The 17,016-nt window shown below is 35.8% G+C and overlaps 1 protein-coding gene across 1 annotated transcript in view; it reads right to left on the reverse strand.

Annotated features, from left to right (window-relative positions):
* PCM1 (pericentriolar material 1) overlaps positions 1–16,755 on the reverse strand; it is a 36,834-nt gene extending 20,079 nt beyond the window's left edge. The window contains exons 1-15 of the mRNA XM_009873855.1: positions 16,660–16,755; positions 15,814–16,059; positions 14,419–14,691; positions 13,715–13,885; positions 9,962–10,139; positions 7,746–7,855; positions 7,109–7,325; positions 5,688–5,886; positions 5,202–5,378; positions 4,329–4,486; positions 3,913–4,127; positions 3,251–3,405; positions 3,040–3,169; positions 2,208–2,342; positions 513–703 (exon numbers count right to left, since the gene is read on the reverse strand). Of these exons, the coding sequence (XP_009872157.1) occupies positions 513–703; positions 2,208–2,342; positions 3,040–3,169; positions 3,251–3,405; positions 3,913–4,127; positions 4,329–4,486; positions 5,202–5,378; positions 5,688–5,886; positions 7,109–7,325; positions 7,746–7,855; positions 9,962–10,139; positions 13,715–13,885; positions 14,419–14,691; positions 15,814–16,059; positions 16,660–16,755 (2,651 nt within the window). The remainder of the gene's footprint in view (positions 1–512; positions 704–2,207; positions 2,343–3,039; positions 3,170–3,250; positions 3,406–3,912; positions 4,128–4,328; positions 4,487–5,201; positions 5,379–5,687; positions 5,887–7,108; positions 7,326–7,745; positions 7,856–9,961; positions 10,140–13,714; positions 13,886–14,418; positions 14,692–15,813; positions 16,060–16,659) is intronic.
* Positions 16,756–17,016: the final 261 nt, after the last annotated feature.

A 17,016-nucleotide genomic window follows, 5' to 3' on the forward strand; every position in this document is an offset into this window, starting at 1 on the left:
GGGAGGGCAGGAGGAAGAAAAGGAAAAAAGTGTTTGAAAAGGAAGGAGTACTTTTTCTTTTTAATTATGATAAATTATTAAAACAATCTGCTGAAAACTACAAGTCTATCTTCAAATTACTCAAACTGCTTCAAAATTAATTTAAACATTAACTCACCGATACAAAATGAAACTAGTATTATTCTGATACTGATACAGTTAAATAAAAGTGCTTTGGAAAATTGTTGTTATAAATGGTGTGGAGATGAAGGGGAAATTACTCTGAGCATTTTCCACACATGCTCCTCTCCTTAAGGGATTTTTCACCATTTATGGAGCAGGGCAGAATAAATAAGCTGGGAAGACCCACAAAATTTGCACATTCTCAACTAACAGTCCCTTGAGAAATCAGTAAATTAATTTACTGCTCTATCATCACATTCAGTGCTCAGATGAAAAGAAGGAACTGCCCCAAGACTCACACGTGACTAAACAAGAGAAGTGACTAAACATAGAATGACTCGCGTTCTTACTTTTCGTTCCTACTCTGCTGCGGAGTACGCTGAGCTTCTGACCCTTCACTCTTAACAGATGCAGCAACAGCAGATACCGTTTCGGCGAGCTCTCTCCTCCTCTCATGTTCAGCCATTAGAGCTTCAAGTTGCTTTCTCCTCTGCCGCAATTCTTCTCTTAAAATCTCATGTCTTCTCATCTCAGACCATAGCTGTTTGCAGCAAAATGGAAGACATTAAAGTACAAACAAAATAAATACTATCTAAAGCACCTTAAAATTTCACTATCTGATACTACACTTACACCTTTTTGCTCTGCCATTGTTGTTACACTCTACCTGAAGCTACACCCAGAAAGTTGCAAAATATATCCTGTATTTACTATTTATCCCAAATACAGCAAAATCTAAGATGATAATTAAACATTATAGGACAGATTTTTTTCAAGAAAAACAGTGCACGTTTCATTCACTCTGCTTTTATCACAGAACTTACGCATTATGACTTAGCTCTAAGTAGCATTACACTCTACTATCCTCTGGAGAAATTTGGAAAGTGTGCTAAGTACTGTTTTGATAACAAAGTAGAGGATACAACAAAAAGATTGTGTCTGTTTAAACAAGGCTTAAGGAAGCCATCATTTACAAAGAGAAGTGCATAAAGGGAAAAGTACAGGTAGAAAGAGCTCTTTTATCTAACCTTAGATACAGTGAAAGGATAAATGGCAAGATACTTTTACAAACATGTAAACAGCATAACATAATAGCATAACATACAAATACAGCTGTGTAAGTGAACTAGACTGGAAAACACGTACTTCACAGACAGGCAAGTGACAACATAGTCAAGTCTGAAAGCAATTCAATTAGTTGGTAGTGCCGGAGCTAAAACATTTTTCCAACAAAAATACATACATATTTTGCTAATTAATAACCCAAGCTATTTGTACAGTGTTAGCAACTGCATCAGCATATTCATTTTAGAGACAGTTTCCCTCTAGCAAGAAGAATTTAGACCTTTAATTTAGTGAAAAGAGACAAGTTGTTCTATAATGCTTATTTGCAATAAAAATGCCAAAGTTCTGAAATTCTCTTCTGGAAGGGGGAAAACTTGATTTTTAATGACAAAGGTACAGGCATTGCCCAATCAGCTTCACCTAAAGTGTTAAAGGAAAATTTACAAGAATGCTGATGCAGCTCACAATGTCTTTAATAAAAGGTCTATTTCAGGTGTTTGACTCTGATGTCTAGTCTGGCCAAGAAACACTGTTTATAACATATCCCTCCACCCCTAAAAATGCCAGCATAATTTTCAGAAAGATTAAGTAATACTCAGATTGTTATTTAAGATATGATTTTTTGGGGAAAAAAGGGGAAGGAAGGTGCGTAGAAGCTAAACTACATTTCAAATACTGTGATCACACTCTCCATGGATGACTTGCCTGTGGTATATGCTATCAAATGTTCACAGTGCAAGTTCAAAATTAATTCAGCTTCAATATCAGTATTTGACAACAATGGCTATATTTGGGGAAAGATCTCTTGCCAGCTCAGGTCAAGAGATCACTTCATTCCAGAAATGAAACAAAACTTACACATTCTAACATAACTACTACTGCACTCCCCATGCCAAATACTTTAAAATGCATCCAAGCTACCTAAAACTTCTCTCCCTCTGAAACCTTCTTTAAGTCACAGAATATCAAACATGAAATACCTCATTCCCTACTGGTACAGATGCATCAAATTCAAGTAAAGGCTTGCCAGCTGTGTTACACTCATTCATGGCCGGAGTTGAAGTTGCTGGTGAAGTCTGCCTATTTGCTGGGCAGTTACTCATGCCAGCTGATAACTGAAAGAAAAATCAAAATGGCAAAACAGAGTAGAATAGTTTTCTAAAACTTACCTGGTGTTAAAATGCAATATAGTTCAGGCTTTGTGATAGGAGCATTAGAGTTCAGTGAAAAGGGATTTTAGAATCAAGGCTAAATACTTACTTCAGAACTTAGCCGGGAATCAAAAAAACTTATTTTTATGTAATACAGTATCATACGATGCTGTAGATGCATAGTACTGGATAATTTACTGCTCACTTCACAGAAAAAAAGTTCATCTTCAAAGAGTATGAGAAACGGTACAGCACTGTACGCGTAAGTTTGAATACAACGAAGTGCTAATCATACTCACAAGACACAATATTGTTTCAAAATACCAGACCTTGCGAATGACTACTAAGCAGAGAGAAGATGCAGTGACTAGGAGGTAGACAGACAAATTACAGACTAAAAATTACACAGAAGGTTCTTTACCTTTGAAAACTTTACATCAAGGCTTTTGAGGACAAACTACAGCAAACACCAAGCATGAACGTACAGTGGAATGTGATAACAAGAGCTCTTCCTAAGGATTTGAAGTCCAGCTGCTTACCTTATACAAGTATCATCAATTTTCAGTTTTTTCCAATTTTTATAGTGAAAAAATGGTGTGAAATATATTTGATGTTTTGTTACTCAACAGCTTAAGAAAGCAAAGAAATACACTCTACCTACCTGAACATCAGGACAAGCTTTCTGTAACACTTGAATTTTTTCTTGAATTTCAATCAGTTTTCTTCTTTCTTCTTGTAACTGCTTAAGTTCCCGTTGCTGCTGCTGAAGTTTAGCTTCATAAAACTTCTCTCTGGGTAAAAAAGTTTTCCACATATTACTTGGCAAGAAGTTGCCTAAAGCAGGATTCTGCTAACCTTTGACAAAGGCATACCTCGCTTTTTCATTCAGTCCTACATCTTTTTGTAACTTGCTGGCACTAGCTCGAACATTGTTGGGTTGTTGCTTTGTGTCTTCCACCTCAGCGAAGAGCAAGCCACCAATATTAGACACATTTGCAATTGTTGCTTGAGTTTCTGGATCATCATCCTGAAAAGACATCAGAAAAGCAGCTGGACTACTTTCAAGTTGATACACAAAATGTAACAGGTTTAGTGTGTCAAACTGATTTTTCAAAGCTAAATAGTCTGAATAGTTTTATCTTGAGTTCAGATAATAAACTGAGAAGTCATCATCTTCATGTCATCACAACTCTAAGATAAGTTAATGAGAGAATTTAAAGTTATAAAGCTCACACTACCAAAACTTTCACTATAAATGCGAGATAACTCATCTCATTCTGGAGGCATAAACCACTTAAATAGTATTTTATGCCTACAACGGAGTGGACAGAAACACATAGGCTTGTCAAGCAGCAAAAGGGGAGGCAAAAACAGGAACAGAAGGAGACTGAGGTGAACAAGACTACTTAATTACTATACTCATGAGCATTTTAAATATTACACTAGGTAGACTGTTGTCCCCTATTACAAGTTATACATTATACGCAATAATGAACGCCATCTCTTTGTGCACAGATTTATATTTATAAAATACCTGCACCATAGCAGCAAGGTTCTGTAACTGCCGAAGTTTCTGTTTTGCAGCTACAAGCCTATTGATCTTCTGCTCAAACTCCGTGTCTCCAGTAGCATCACCCAGGCTGCTTCCGTGACTAGACACGGAATCTGCACTAACTCTATCTTCTTCCACTTCCTCATCTTCACCCTGGGGTAGTTCCATGTCTTTGTCATCCTCCCTATTATGACAGTCTGGAGGCAGTGAGAGGAGGAAACAAAATGGTACCAATGACACATTATTGAACTTATCAAGTTCGCTAATTACTGAAGATTAGAAAAGCACAGCTTAATGATTACTCTCAAACGTTTTACTCAATGTTCTCCCAAATTCTATGCAGCTAGCAGAATTATTTGCACTAAGACTTAAAGTTATTAGAAGATTTTAAAACGTACCTAGAGTAGAAGACATTTTTAAAGTCCTTATATTAGCAGCAGATCGATTATTTATTTCGCAGTCTGTATTAAGATGTCTTCCATCTCTATTATTAGTTCCACACTGCACATTTGAGTTGCTATTTATTTCACTCCAACTACTGATTCCTTGAGGGTTTCTAGGGCAAAATACATCACTCGTGTTAACTTTCTAAGAACTGATATTGACAGAATTTTACTTCAGCCATTTTATTAACTGGCTTTTCTAAGGGTATGTCCTGACCCTTTAAAACAAAAATCAAACCCATACAAAATCAGTCCAGATATTTGGAATTTCTCAATATCCATCTCTCCAACACATTTCTTCTTTAAGCCATCAGAAGCAGCTGTGAATTACTGCCTGCTAAATATACAACAATACAAGAGGCTTTCAGGATTCATGTCTACATTATAAAAGCTTTATGCGGATTCATAGTTGAACTAGTATTCATTTCTGCACAGTGAAGATCCTTGATACACACAGTTGCCCTGTAAGGCTATAACTCTAAATGCCTCTCTAAACGGAAGTTTGTTTTTATTCCAATTCTCTTGTCTAGGTTCACCTACTAGTGGAAATCCATACACATACTGCAGTGCTTAAACCCGAGGGAATTAGATTTGGAAGCCTCTTAAAATGATTTTCTGAATGTCCAGCCTAATCTACATTTGTTATATAAATAAGTTACCAAGGACAATTATTATTAATCTGTGTAAGAACACCACTTCAAGTGAAAAAAATCTGGAAAGTTAATGTAATCATAGACACTAATTCTGCCTGACTGACGTAACATATTGCTTCAGGCAACATGCAACTACTTAGCTACAAAGATTTAGGACGATAAAAAATATGACAACCTAATATTTGTAACAGGCTGTGTATCCTCGTGTTCAGAATCACTTTCCGATTCTTCTGTTTCTTCCTCTTCCTTAGTGTTTTCATTCACAGCATCTGTCATCATATCAGATGTTTGCTCATAGTAGTGAACTAACTCACGTAACTCATTCAGCCTCTTACGAACTTCATTTAGCTTCCTGAGGAGAAAGAACACACACGCTATGTGTTTTGTCATATTTATCCCGCCTACGTAAGTTGAAAAGTATATACATAATTTATAGTTCCTACAAGTTTACTGCCATGTTTCCTAGCTGTAAGAACCTTCTGCTTAAAGCTCTGAACTCATTTAACTGTCTTGGACCATCTACTAAACAGTCTACAATATTCATTTATGTAGATTAAAATATTCAATAGTTTCTTAACAAGAAACTTATTAAAACAGTAACATTCCAAATACCTAAAGCATATTACAAAAAAAAAAAAAAAAAAAAAAAAAGAACTTTTACTGAAGCTTTTCTGTTGGATTCAGATTGTCATCCTCTTCACTCTCATTCTGAGAAACCAGGGCATCGGGAGGATAGGGAGCGGCTGCCAGGCTATTCGATTCTCCATTGACAACAGTTACTATGCCTGCAGGACCAGAAGCTACTGAAGTTGTACTTCGTTGATCAACACTCCTTTGAGGAGAACCCGAAGCAGGAAGAACTACAGAAAGAAAATACAGCTCATAAGAACAACTTGCAAAAAGAAACCTGCTTAACTGAATTATATTAAAATGTAACCACAGAAAATATGACCAACATGCAAAACAGCAGTTAATAACTTCTTGTCTAAGAAGTTTATATTCTCTTAAGTTTCACAGCATGCCAATAGGCAGAGAAAAATAAGCTTTTGTAAACAAGACTTCAGTCAGTTTCTTTTAGCTTTATTGAAGTTCAAAAGTGGAAGCTTTCATGCTGTAAATCTGCCCAAAGAGTTAAGGGTTTACTTATAGTTGAATTGTCTACTTTAAAAAAAAATAGTAAAATTTCAACATAATAAAAAGAAAATTCCTACCAAATTTTTTTCCACTGCTAAGCTTTTGCCCTTATGCTGTGGAATATAGATTTGAGACTTGACACTTGCTTTTTCCAGCTACACGAAATTATACCCAAATATGTCCATGCTATATGTATTAAATACATGTAAAAATATGGGGCTATATTAATATAACCATTAAATCAGTCTGCCCTTCTCTAGAAGCATACTTTAAGTGCTTCATTTCTTAATGTTAACCAGAATATGCTCTGATCAACAACCAGAAGTTTCTAGCTATAGGACAAACTTCACCAGTACAAATGTATTTCTAGAAACAGAAAGCAAGGGCAGCAAGTAGGTCCACATCAAGACTTTAAAAAGAAGAAAAAGCCATTTAAGCAGTTGGCCAAACCTCTAGACCTTTCAGTTAAGTTCTTTTGGTATGGCCTATGATCAAAGACCCTGAGTCTAGTGCATGAGAAAGTATTTTGACAGTGAACAAGCAAACCTCATAACACCATAGAGCTAGTAAGATCTGAAGTGCAGAGCACATAAGATGTACCATGATAAAAACATAGAAAGTTCAAGTTCATACAGTACACTCCACAAGTCAGATAGAGCTGACAAGCCTTGAAGGAAAAAAATCCTTCATCACTATCTCACATTATTCAACTTTCATAATTTTATAAACCAAAGTGCTACTACTAAAGTCCCTAATCATGACTTGTAGAGCTCTCCATTAAGCCAGAAACACATACATCATTAAAAAACTTTTACATAATATTGCCCCGGCATAGCTTTATCATCCGCATTTCATTAGCCAGCAGCAAGTTGAAAGACCACGTTACAAACACTTGCATTAAAAAAGTTTTGTTCTTCAGAAGATAGAATTCTACCTATATTTACATACAGGAGGAGTTATTTAGATGTTGGTCACGAAGTGTATGAAGTTCTCCTAACAGTTTGTCCATTTTTTGCTTTTTACCCTGCAGCATTCGCATCTTGTTAAAAAGCTGTGCCTTCTCATCTGACAGGTGTTCCGACATTGACGAGTTTCTGCTTTGTGAAATCTCTCTGGTAAGTGAAAGACTTTCTGCTTGTCTTCTATTGTCTGGCACAGACTGTGTCTAGAAAGAGCAATTTCATTTTATTCAGAGTACTGTATAAAAAGCCAAATAAATGGTAAGAAACAAAAAGCTCTCTTACAGGCTTGCTAGGCTGAACACCAGAACAATGAGCATTATAAGGAGAAACTAACACTGCAAATACTCTCATGGGTATCTCAGCTGTATATTAATATATAATTATACTGCAATATACAAACTACTTCTCCCTACTTCCATAGGAAACTGTGAAACAGAGAGCATAAATCAGACAGCTAATAACTCTTAAGAACACAAAGATGCTGACCTTTCATGTTTGGGGGAACTCTAGTTATGCAACTAACAAACGTACACAGACAAGACAAACATTTAATTGCACTGTTCAAAAGAATAAGAAAAAACAGACACTAGCAAAACTTAAGAGAGTGCGATCCAGGGACTGACCTGAGAATCATGAAGTTGGTTGTGAAAGCGCTGAATTAAGTCATTCAATTCTTCATTCAGTTCTGATGTAAGGCTTACTCCTGAAACACTACCTGTGGTCTCTGTTACAACTGAGTATGCAAAAGGAAGGAAAAAATGTAAATACTTTTCCACAGCAATTAAATAAAAGGCTATTTGATGAAAATGTTTGGTTTAATCAGGACATCAATATACTGCACCTCTTAAAGTACAGTAATTATTTTTCATGTTATGTCCTTCCCACCAATTTTACTGTTTAAAAGGTTACTTCCATTACAGAAACACCAACATGTCAACTCAGCTCCTTTGTGAAGAAAATATGCAAAAGGACTTTACAAGTCTGTTCTGTGTTTTGCTAAAAAGGTCAGAGCAAAACGAAAACAACCAAGTTGTCTAGGTTTGATGGAAACAGCATATGTAATTTTACTTCCTTAATAAATTAACAGGAGACCAAGCTTTCATCTAGTGTAAGATGTAACCTTTACAGCTTCCAACAAGAACCTTGGGGTTTTGTCCTTCAAAAAGCTTTATAACAGGAGTACATTAAAAAGAAAGCTTTTTTCTCTTCCCTGAAAGCTCAGATTCAAACAGTATGGAACTGACAGCTCAGAGCTCCAAACACCTTTCTAATTCCCCCATATGAACCGATACGCTGTAAGAAAGAAATTCAAGCACAGACACTATTTTTTTCCCCATATATCATGACTTGGTTACTTTCATGATAAAAGTTTACTATTCTCAAACTTAAAAACATCAGTTTTGCCCCATGTTGAATTTCAATCTTTATATTTCCTATCGCACAATTCTGGCACATACTCCATTTTTATGTCACTCAACACAAACAGCAGTAAGAAGCACGACATAAGAAGAGTGACATAAGTGGAAATATGAAACAAATAAAACCAGCAAAGAACTACAAAAAACCCAAGTTCTAATTTATTGTAATTAATTCTATTTTCTACCCACTTCATTTACCCACTCATCATCAAAAGGGAGTTTCGTGTTTTTGAGGAAAGATGGAATGCAGATTCCATCACAGGTCTACTGCTGCAGAGCAGACAGGAGAAAAGCAGTTACTGAAAATCATTTAAGAAACAAGGAAACACCTTTCAAAAGGCACTTGCTTCTCTTATTCCTGTGGTAGCTTTCCAAAATCTGTCTACCTACTAAACTTCTCTGCTTCTCTTCCTACACTAAAATCCAGAGTTTTCTTAACTACTTCCACCTTCTTTCCTACAGTCTAGCAAATTAAAGACGGGAGAAAAAGCAGAAAGACAAGCTCATCAGAGCAAAGAACCTTAAAGAGAAACTTATGTCATTCCCTACAATTACACATATACCTGTACCCCATATTTCCAAAGAAAACTGAACAGCATTTAGGAAGGGGTGGAAGACAGGACAAGTTTCCAACAAACAAAAGATAATTCACACACTAACAGCACACAAATAAAGTTCAAGTGTAAAAGAGAGGCAGTTGCCCCCTGCTGACAATCTTTAAGCAGATATTAAAAAAACATCTGGCCAAAGATAATTTTTGAGAAGTTGGCAATATATGAAAATTAATTAGAAGAATGCTTTTAAATTGAAGGCTACAATGTAATGGTGAAGCTCTATTGTCAGATCCATGCCTCCAATTTACATGCCATACAATTTCAGAGTTCTGGTTTCATATTCACTTATGCAACTGTTTTAGCAGTTTTCACCCTTTTACTGTATACATCATTAGCATACCTATGGCTATTAAACTATCAAGCAACCAGCCACTACAAAAAAAAAAAAAAAAAATTCCATGAAAAAGCTAACACAAAAAATCAAACTACCAACTGTCTATACCCAGAAGGATGCAGAAAAGGAGAGAACACACTATAATGCCCCACACCAATTATTTCTTTCAAAGGCCATGTATAATGATGGAGATGAGATGCAGACTCTTAATCTGACATGGTAGATCAAGTTTTGGGAGAAAACCTCACATTTCTGGATTTTTACAAACAAACCACTGAAATAATCTGTGTGTTTTTTAACCGACATATAATTTTACAATGTTACACTCTCAACTCTTGCCAGAAATAGAAGCCTTACAGTAAAATTTTTAACAGTGCATTATAAAAGAGATTTTGATGTGTATTCCACAAGTCCAGCTTTAGTCATACAAACAGCATGCTGAGGTGTTATCAAGACACTATCATTCCACACACCAGAATCATCCATGACAGCAATTGCTTCCTCCGCTTTGTGCTGCAAAGCAAGAAGAGCTGCCTGTCTTCCTTGAAGAGCTTTCAGTTGTTCCTGCTGTTGTAGCATCCTTTTCAGTAAATCATGGTGCTTCTTCAAGTTCTCCAACTCCTCTTTGGTTTCCTGTTGAGGATCTCTGGCCTGCAAGATACAGAACATTACTATAATCATGACAATTTATGTGTTGAGTACTAGTAACAGAAGTGTCAAAACAAGCAGGAATTTAATAAGACAGCCTGGTTAGTGTAAAAAAGTGAAAATGAAATGGTTTCACCTCTCCAGTAGTCTTTTTCAATCTAAAAATTTTAGACATTCAATAGGGAGAAGCCTGTACACCAAGACATGCTTATCACTCCTGGGGGTTAGGTTTTCTTTAGAAATCCAGTCAGCCACCCTAATGCGTCCCAAAGACTGATCAAGCATCCCTCTGTCCTCTGAGCCATAAGAGAGGGCATTAAGCTGTAAGACTGGTAAAGCTAAGCAAGATAAAAGCATAGTATCAGGGAGGTACATATACAATAGGATCTAGGTTTGTTTACTGGCCTAAAATATGTAAAATTCCAGCAGAACACTTTGGGTAGTTATTCTTCTCCAACCTAGTGTGTTTAGTATAAATTTAGCATATAAAACTATCAGTTATAGAAGAGATCAGATTTAGGAAAACCTGTTTTAAAAGAAAAATACACAGAATCCCATCTATGCCATATTTTCAAACACTCGTGGAAACTGATTTAAAGGACTCAAAACAGGTTGAGCTGTTAAAATATATTAAAACCAAGTTATTTTCCTAATTAAAAGCTGGAAATTTGCATCAAAACTTTTAGTCAAGAATTGCCAGGAAATTCAGTATTTTAATGAGACATCCACAGTTAGGATCTGAATCCTGTCTGAAGTTAGACTATTGCACTATGCAGATAAAATCATGGGAAAATTTGCTTCCTTTTTTCTTAGGAGTTGACAAGTATTTAAAAAGAACATGACAAATTTAAAAGCACCATCTTCTCTCTACATAGTGCTAAGTTTTAGTCCTTCACCAAATGTCAGAACAGAAGCAGGTATCTTATTTACTAGTTCTGGGTATCCAGGAATGCTCAACTTTCCAGCAGAGAAAGAAGAACACGCCCAGAATTCTAAACTTCCCAAAAGCGTCACTAGAACATGCACTGCAACTGGTACTGACCATTCCTGTTAAACTTTCATCTTACAGATGGAAAGCAAGAGAGGCAAAAGAGAGGACACAGGAAGGAACAAAGGGAAAAAGGGAAAAACTGGAAAATGTATCTCAGTCTCACCTATAAAATAATCTGAGCTTTAGATAAAGTACCAGATTTCCTCGAGTTCATTAAAATCACATAATTTTTTTTAAGCTTAGTTCTGCATTTAGATTGACAAGACATTTAAGCCTTTTATTTTAAGGGAAAAAATAAAGCAGAACTTAGACTTTTTTTTTTTTTTTAAGTCAGAAGAAAGAAAGAGATCAAAGCACAGAAAAGCTGGCAATAGGTAACAAAAGAAGGTTCAGACTCCAAGTCCCTTAATCTTCCCCCCCTCCAACCAAATATTTATATAAACAGCTATAGAAAAACATTTGTGGAACAAGTTAAGGCTACTATTCTCTAATTACTTTCCACTATATGGAATTAGCTTAAATGTGCATTGGTAGACTATTGGTATAAATATGACAAATGTCTGAAAGTCACATTTGCAGTATCTTTTCCAAGAAAGAGAAAATCAAAATTGCAAGAATCATCCACATAAAATGAGAACACTTGCTGTCCAGAGTTGCATGTAGTACTTTCTCTGTCAGTGTTGACAATTCAGAAAAGAAAGCTGCCTAACGACTCTAAAGAAAAAAATTCTTGGCAAAGAAGATGCATTCAAAAGACAGTTTGATACAGGTAAGGAGGTCAAATGGGAACATTCGCTGTAAGGAACAAATACATTTGAAGCAGTTAACCTGAGGGGGGAAAAAAAAAAGAAAAAAAGAACACATATAAGCCCTATTTGAGGCTAAAATAACATTTTGAAGTGTACCTTTGAAGACAATCCATGTTCTTGGCTATTAATCCTACAAGGCCAGATTTCCCTGTCATTCAGAGCAGCTCTGTCACTTATCCTGTTAGGGCTTGCAGTAACATCAACGTCTGTAACCTGTTCTTGGGAAGCTGAATTCCCTAGTTTGTCCTCAATGCAGGGCCGAACACTCACACTAAATGATAGCTCCTTCAGTAAATAGTTCAGTATGTTAGAATTTGAACATGTGCTCTAGCTTTGCATTCATTTTTAAGTTACAAACCTATCCATTGCTATCAAATAATTAAAACTAATATAAAGTAAAATCTACTAAAAAGTAAAGATATTTTTAGTCATTCTTAGAATTTTCATAACAATAAGGCTCTGTATAGCAACTGATCTCATAAAACTAAGAGTATTCATTTTGCGTGGAATATATTCAAGCTGTATGTGAAGCGATTATCAGATGCAAAATGAAGAGCTAAACCCAGAACTAAAATTCATTTTCCAAAGATGAAGAAAAATGCAAGTCTACATGCATACCTCTTCAAAAACATACTGGTCTTTTTCTGCATTTTTCCATTCATATTATTTTAAGTTAGAACTGCATCTTCCATGTCAATCATTTTATTTCTTTACAGGGATAGAGAGAGTTCTTAACAAAGCTAAAAGTAATTACAAAAACTTCTTAATGTTTTAACCACTGTTTTACTTCCAAGCAAGTGAATTCTCCTCATCTGTAGATCATTCAGTGTATTAACTAGGCAAAAGAGTACCACTTCAGTAGTATCAGAAGATGTAAAACTTAAGTTATTATTAAAGTGCTTTATCTACAAGAGTCACTATGTTAATATAAAAGCTTTTACAAATAGAAAGGAAGATTGTCTGTGTATCTCGAACTAAATTCGTAACCTTCTAAAAGATGTTAATCTCTCAAAAAAGAGAAACTTCTGTGTTAGCTCAATACTTTCTTATCACTAGAAAAATGCTTGGGCAATGGGCCCACTAATGACTCATTTCTAACCCTCCTCACCCAACAGCAGCAACTTTTTCCCACTAACGGAAACAAACTGAGAGATGAAAAATTGTATAGAAAACTATTCCTTCCTACACCAATTCAGCACATGCCCTGCCAAAGTAACCATTTAACCTCCTGGTCTACTTTTAAAATAGATTAAAGATTTTAAAAATCTAGTCAAGATACATTGTTGTGACAAAACCATTAATTTTTTTCCCCATATGAAAACACAAATTAAAAAAAATCCACACATGCGTGAACACCTCCTGAGCAAAGCATTTAGGGGTTTCCTATTTTTTGATTGAACTGCTGGTTATGATACTATCGTAGCAATCACAACAAAAACAAAATGAAGTCTTCATTTCTAGCATCTTAATTACTAAAAGGCAGCTTACCGTGGTCTCTGAAGCCTCAGACTGCACATCAATGTTTAGCGATGTGCTCTCACCTACAGAATCAGATCCCACAGCTGACTCTATAGTCTGAACATCATCCTCCTCATTTTCTCTAGCCTGAAATATTTCATTGGCATAAATCAAAAGCCATATAAGGGGCAATAAAAATGAATTATGGAAGGTACTACATATAAAAACCAACACCCCCAGTAGCACCATTAAAACATCAATGGTAAACTCCTGAAAAAACTTACAGTGCAGAAACAAATATATTACGTTCTCAAACTTACAAGCATCTTTTGCAAAAATTTCAGATAGGATTTCTCCTGCTCTTTAAGGTGATCTATAAGGTGTGATAAACGCTCAACATTGGCCGATCTTTCATTTTTCTCTACAAGATCATCCCGCATGGAGCTGGCCTTAGCAATATAGTCGCGAATTTGAACTAGTCTGCTCACAATCTGCAAAGACACTGAGGTTACTGAATGCATTCAGCTACAGCTTTAACGTATTTAATGTACAAGACATGGTGACAGCAACAGCAAAGTAGTAATTAAAGGAATGACATACTAGTACCTGCAATCCTATAAGCACACTTCTCCAAGTGGTTAAAAGTCAACAGCTTTTATTTATAGGGATAGAATTACGCATGTGTGAATTTACAAGACTGAAGCACACGGCTTTTGGAGACACAGACTAAACCAGAACTGAGAATATTAACATATGAAAATATTCAAGTGTGAGAACATTTTCTGGAACTGCATAAAAGAGAACTAACCTCTAAAATGAGGATTAATACTGCTTCTGTTACCAATAAGCAGATGATTAAGTCTGGTTTCACATTTTCCTCAAGTCATCTTTTATAACAGTGGAAATAATAGGTATTTCCAATAACAATTTAACACTTAAACTTTTTGGAACCTTAGAAAGAGGCACTTAGAAGTAACAATGTAATTAAAACCTTTCTAAAAGTCAATATAGGCTACATAAATACCTGGCTACTATCCATAGCTAGTTCTCTCCTTGCATCTTCTTGAGCAGGGACTTGACAATTTTGCAAGAAATCCTTGCTTAGAGCAGCTCCAAACAACTCTTTGCACGGCATTGACACACCACTTTCCTTTTTTTGGGAACCTGAGGCAGGATCTTTGCTTTTGTTAGTGTTTATCTGCAGTGACAGGAAGTTGAATGGTTTTTTGTTTTCATTAAGTTGACGCTTGTTGTTAGCAGCTGTTGCCCTTCCTTGAGAATCACTTCCAATGCTTCTCTAGAAACGAACCAAAAAAGAACAATTGCTTTGTTTTTTTTCCCTCCAATATATTCTCAACAGTGATTAGTTTCACTGCTTGGATTATCAGTTCTGCAGTATTATGAAACTGACTTTAAAGTTACTTTGTTAGTCACTAACTAGCCAAAAGCTACCTAAAGACAGTATCAGCAATTTTTGCCACATAGTTTTCAGAAAGCCAGCCCACCCCCCCAGAACAGCTGAGAAGCAAAAGGGTTTTGTAGCTCCTCATCCTTGCTGTGGTCTCCACCTTTGCTATAGTGAAAGACCTCCTACTTCTCCATGTATGTGTGAAAGAACAACAGTATTCACTTGCAGAATATGATACCTCATAACTTCAGCTTTTCTTGAGAACCTTCTGAGTAGCAACTTGTTGTAACATATATTTGAGGAGAAAATCATTTTCAGTCTTTATAATCTTACGCCCAGCCTTTATAATCTAAGTTAAGGCAATGAATCACGTTTGAGAGAATCTTCACAACCCAAACAAGTTAACAACAAACCTTGGCAAAGATTAACAAGCCTCTATTCTGAAACTGTTAGCACAAATTTATGCCTTGTACCAAAGAATTAATCTGTCACACTCTTAATTATTTTGGACAAGGGAAGGATAAACATGCCATATTCCCAAAGAAGCAATTACAGCTCAAGAATTCACGCCTTATATTTCTCTACACTCTACTGAGAAGCAGTTTTTAAGGCTACTCTTCTGCTTAATCCACAAGGACATCTAGAATCCCAAACTGACATTTCAAGAACAGACTTCCAAAATAAGGTAGTAGCTACTTTCAGTATCAGACAAACATCACGAGTAAGAAATATCCATTTGAGGAGACAGAAATTTTTTAATGATTGAGAGGAAGAAAGTGAAAACCAGTAGCATAGTCTAAAGCACAGGAAAGCCAAGATCATGAATTTCCCATAATTTTCTCAAGTTCAGAACCAGAATTCTGATTTGGCTTTTGTGGCACCTATAAGGCATTTGGGTTTTTAACCTTAATCACTTATAAAAGCTTTCTTTATTAATCTGTCAAATTATTAAGAGACAGCTGAATACGTTCTGTAGTCACATATAAAGTGGAAGATAGTGTTCATGCAAACCTGATCCAGATCACTGAAGTTTATTCTTTGTTTCAGCCTTTCTAGTTCAGCCTGCTCTGGAACAGACATCTGGGTCCTGTATCGAGCATGAGGAAAACCATGAGGAGTTCTGGTCTTCCGTCGTCCTATTCTAGGCGAGGATTCTGGAGATATATCATTAGTAAGCCTCACTTCAGCTTCCCCACCAAGCTTTTTCTTGTTTTTTTCTGAAGATCTGTTTGCTTTCTTCTTTTGACTTCCCCAGTCCTTAGGGTGAAGGAGAGGGAAAAAAACCAAAGGCATATTTGTTAGCTATACAGATAAAAAGTAAATTTTTTAATTCAGTCAAAGGGAGTTTACTTCCATTTCAGAAGTGAAAATCAAAAGTGGTACTAAAAGATGCACTAAGTTTTCTAGAGCACATCTCACATTATAAAGTGCAATTTTCTCTACTGCATAAATCGTAAATAGCTTGTCTGGAAATTTTAAACCCATTTCTTCCTACAATGCACTAAATTAATTTCAAACAAAGCTAAAATGGTATTCTTTTCTTTGATGAACAGCAGTTTAGAACTTTCAAAATTAGAGTTTTTCACTTCCACAACATCCACAAAGCTTTTGTGTCTATCTACTTTATTTAGCCAAAACACTTCACATAAATATATCTAAAAACTTCACAATCTCTGAATTATACTCATTGCTTGCTCACACGTACCTCAATTATTTTTACGGTTTTGCAGATACTGACCTGTAAAGCTGTACTGACAAGGCTCAGGGTTTTAAATTGTTACCTGCCACTAACAGAATCTACCCAGCAATTTTAACCCACAACATTAAGTGGCAACTAAAAGATAAGATTAATTATACCGTGTTGTTCAGCCTATCATCAAGGCTCTCATTGCTCCAGCTAGGCAAGTCTTGATCATTCATGTCTTCTTCAAAGGGACCACCTCCTGTTGCCATGACAAGCAATCAATGAAAAGAATCTAAAAGAAACAGCTGAAAGAAATGTGCCATATTGAAATCAGTTTATGTAGTATTTTAAAGATTCATTATCTGAGACGACAATACCATATTCACTATAAAATGCAAACACAAGACTGTTCTAGCAAACTAAGACCCCTGTTTACTAAAGTGTTACTAAAAATAGTGAGAAGAACAGAGATACTGGCATAAAAAATTAAACAAGAAATAGTTGTGGGCTTGGGGGGGGTTTAATCCCCA

Source organism: Apaloderma vittatum, unplaced genomic scaffold, assembly GCF_000703405.1.
Source record: "Apaloderma vittatum isolate BGI_N311 unplaced genomic scaffold, ASM70340v1 scaffold12017, whole genome shotgun sequence".
NCBI classification, from domain to species: domain Eukaryota; kingdom Metazoa; phylum Chordata; class Aves; order Trogoniformes; family Trogonidae; genus Apaloderma; species Apaloderma vittatum.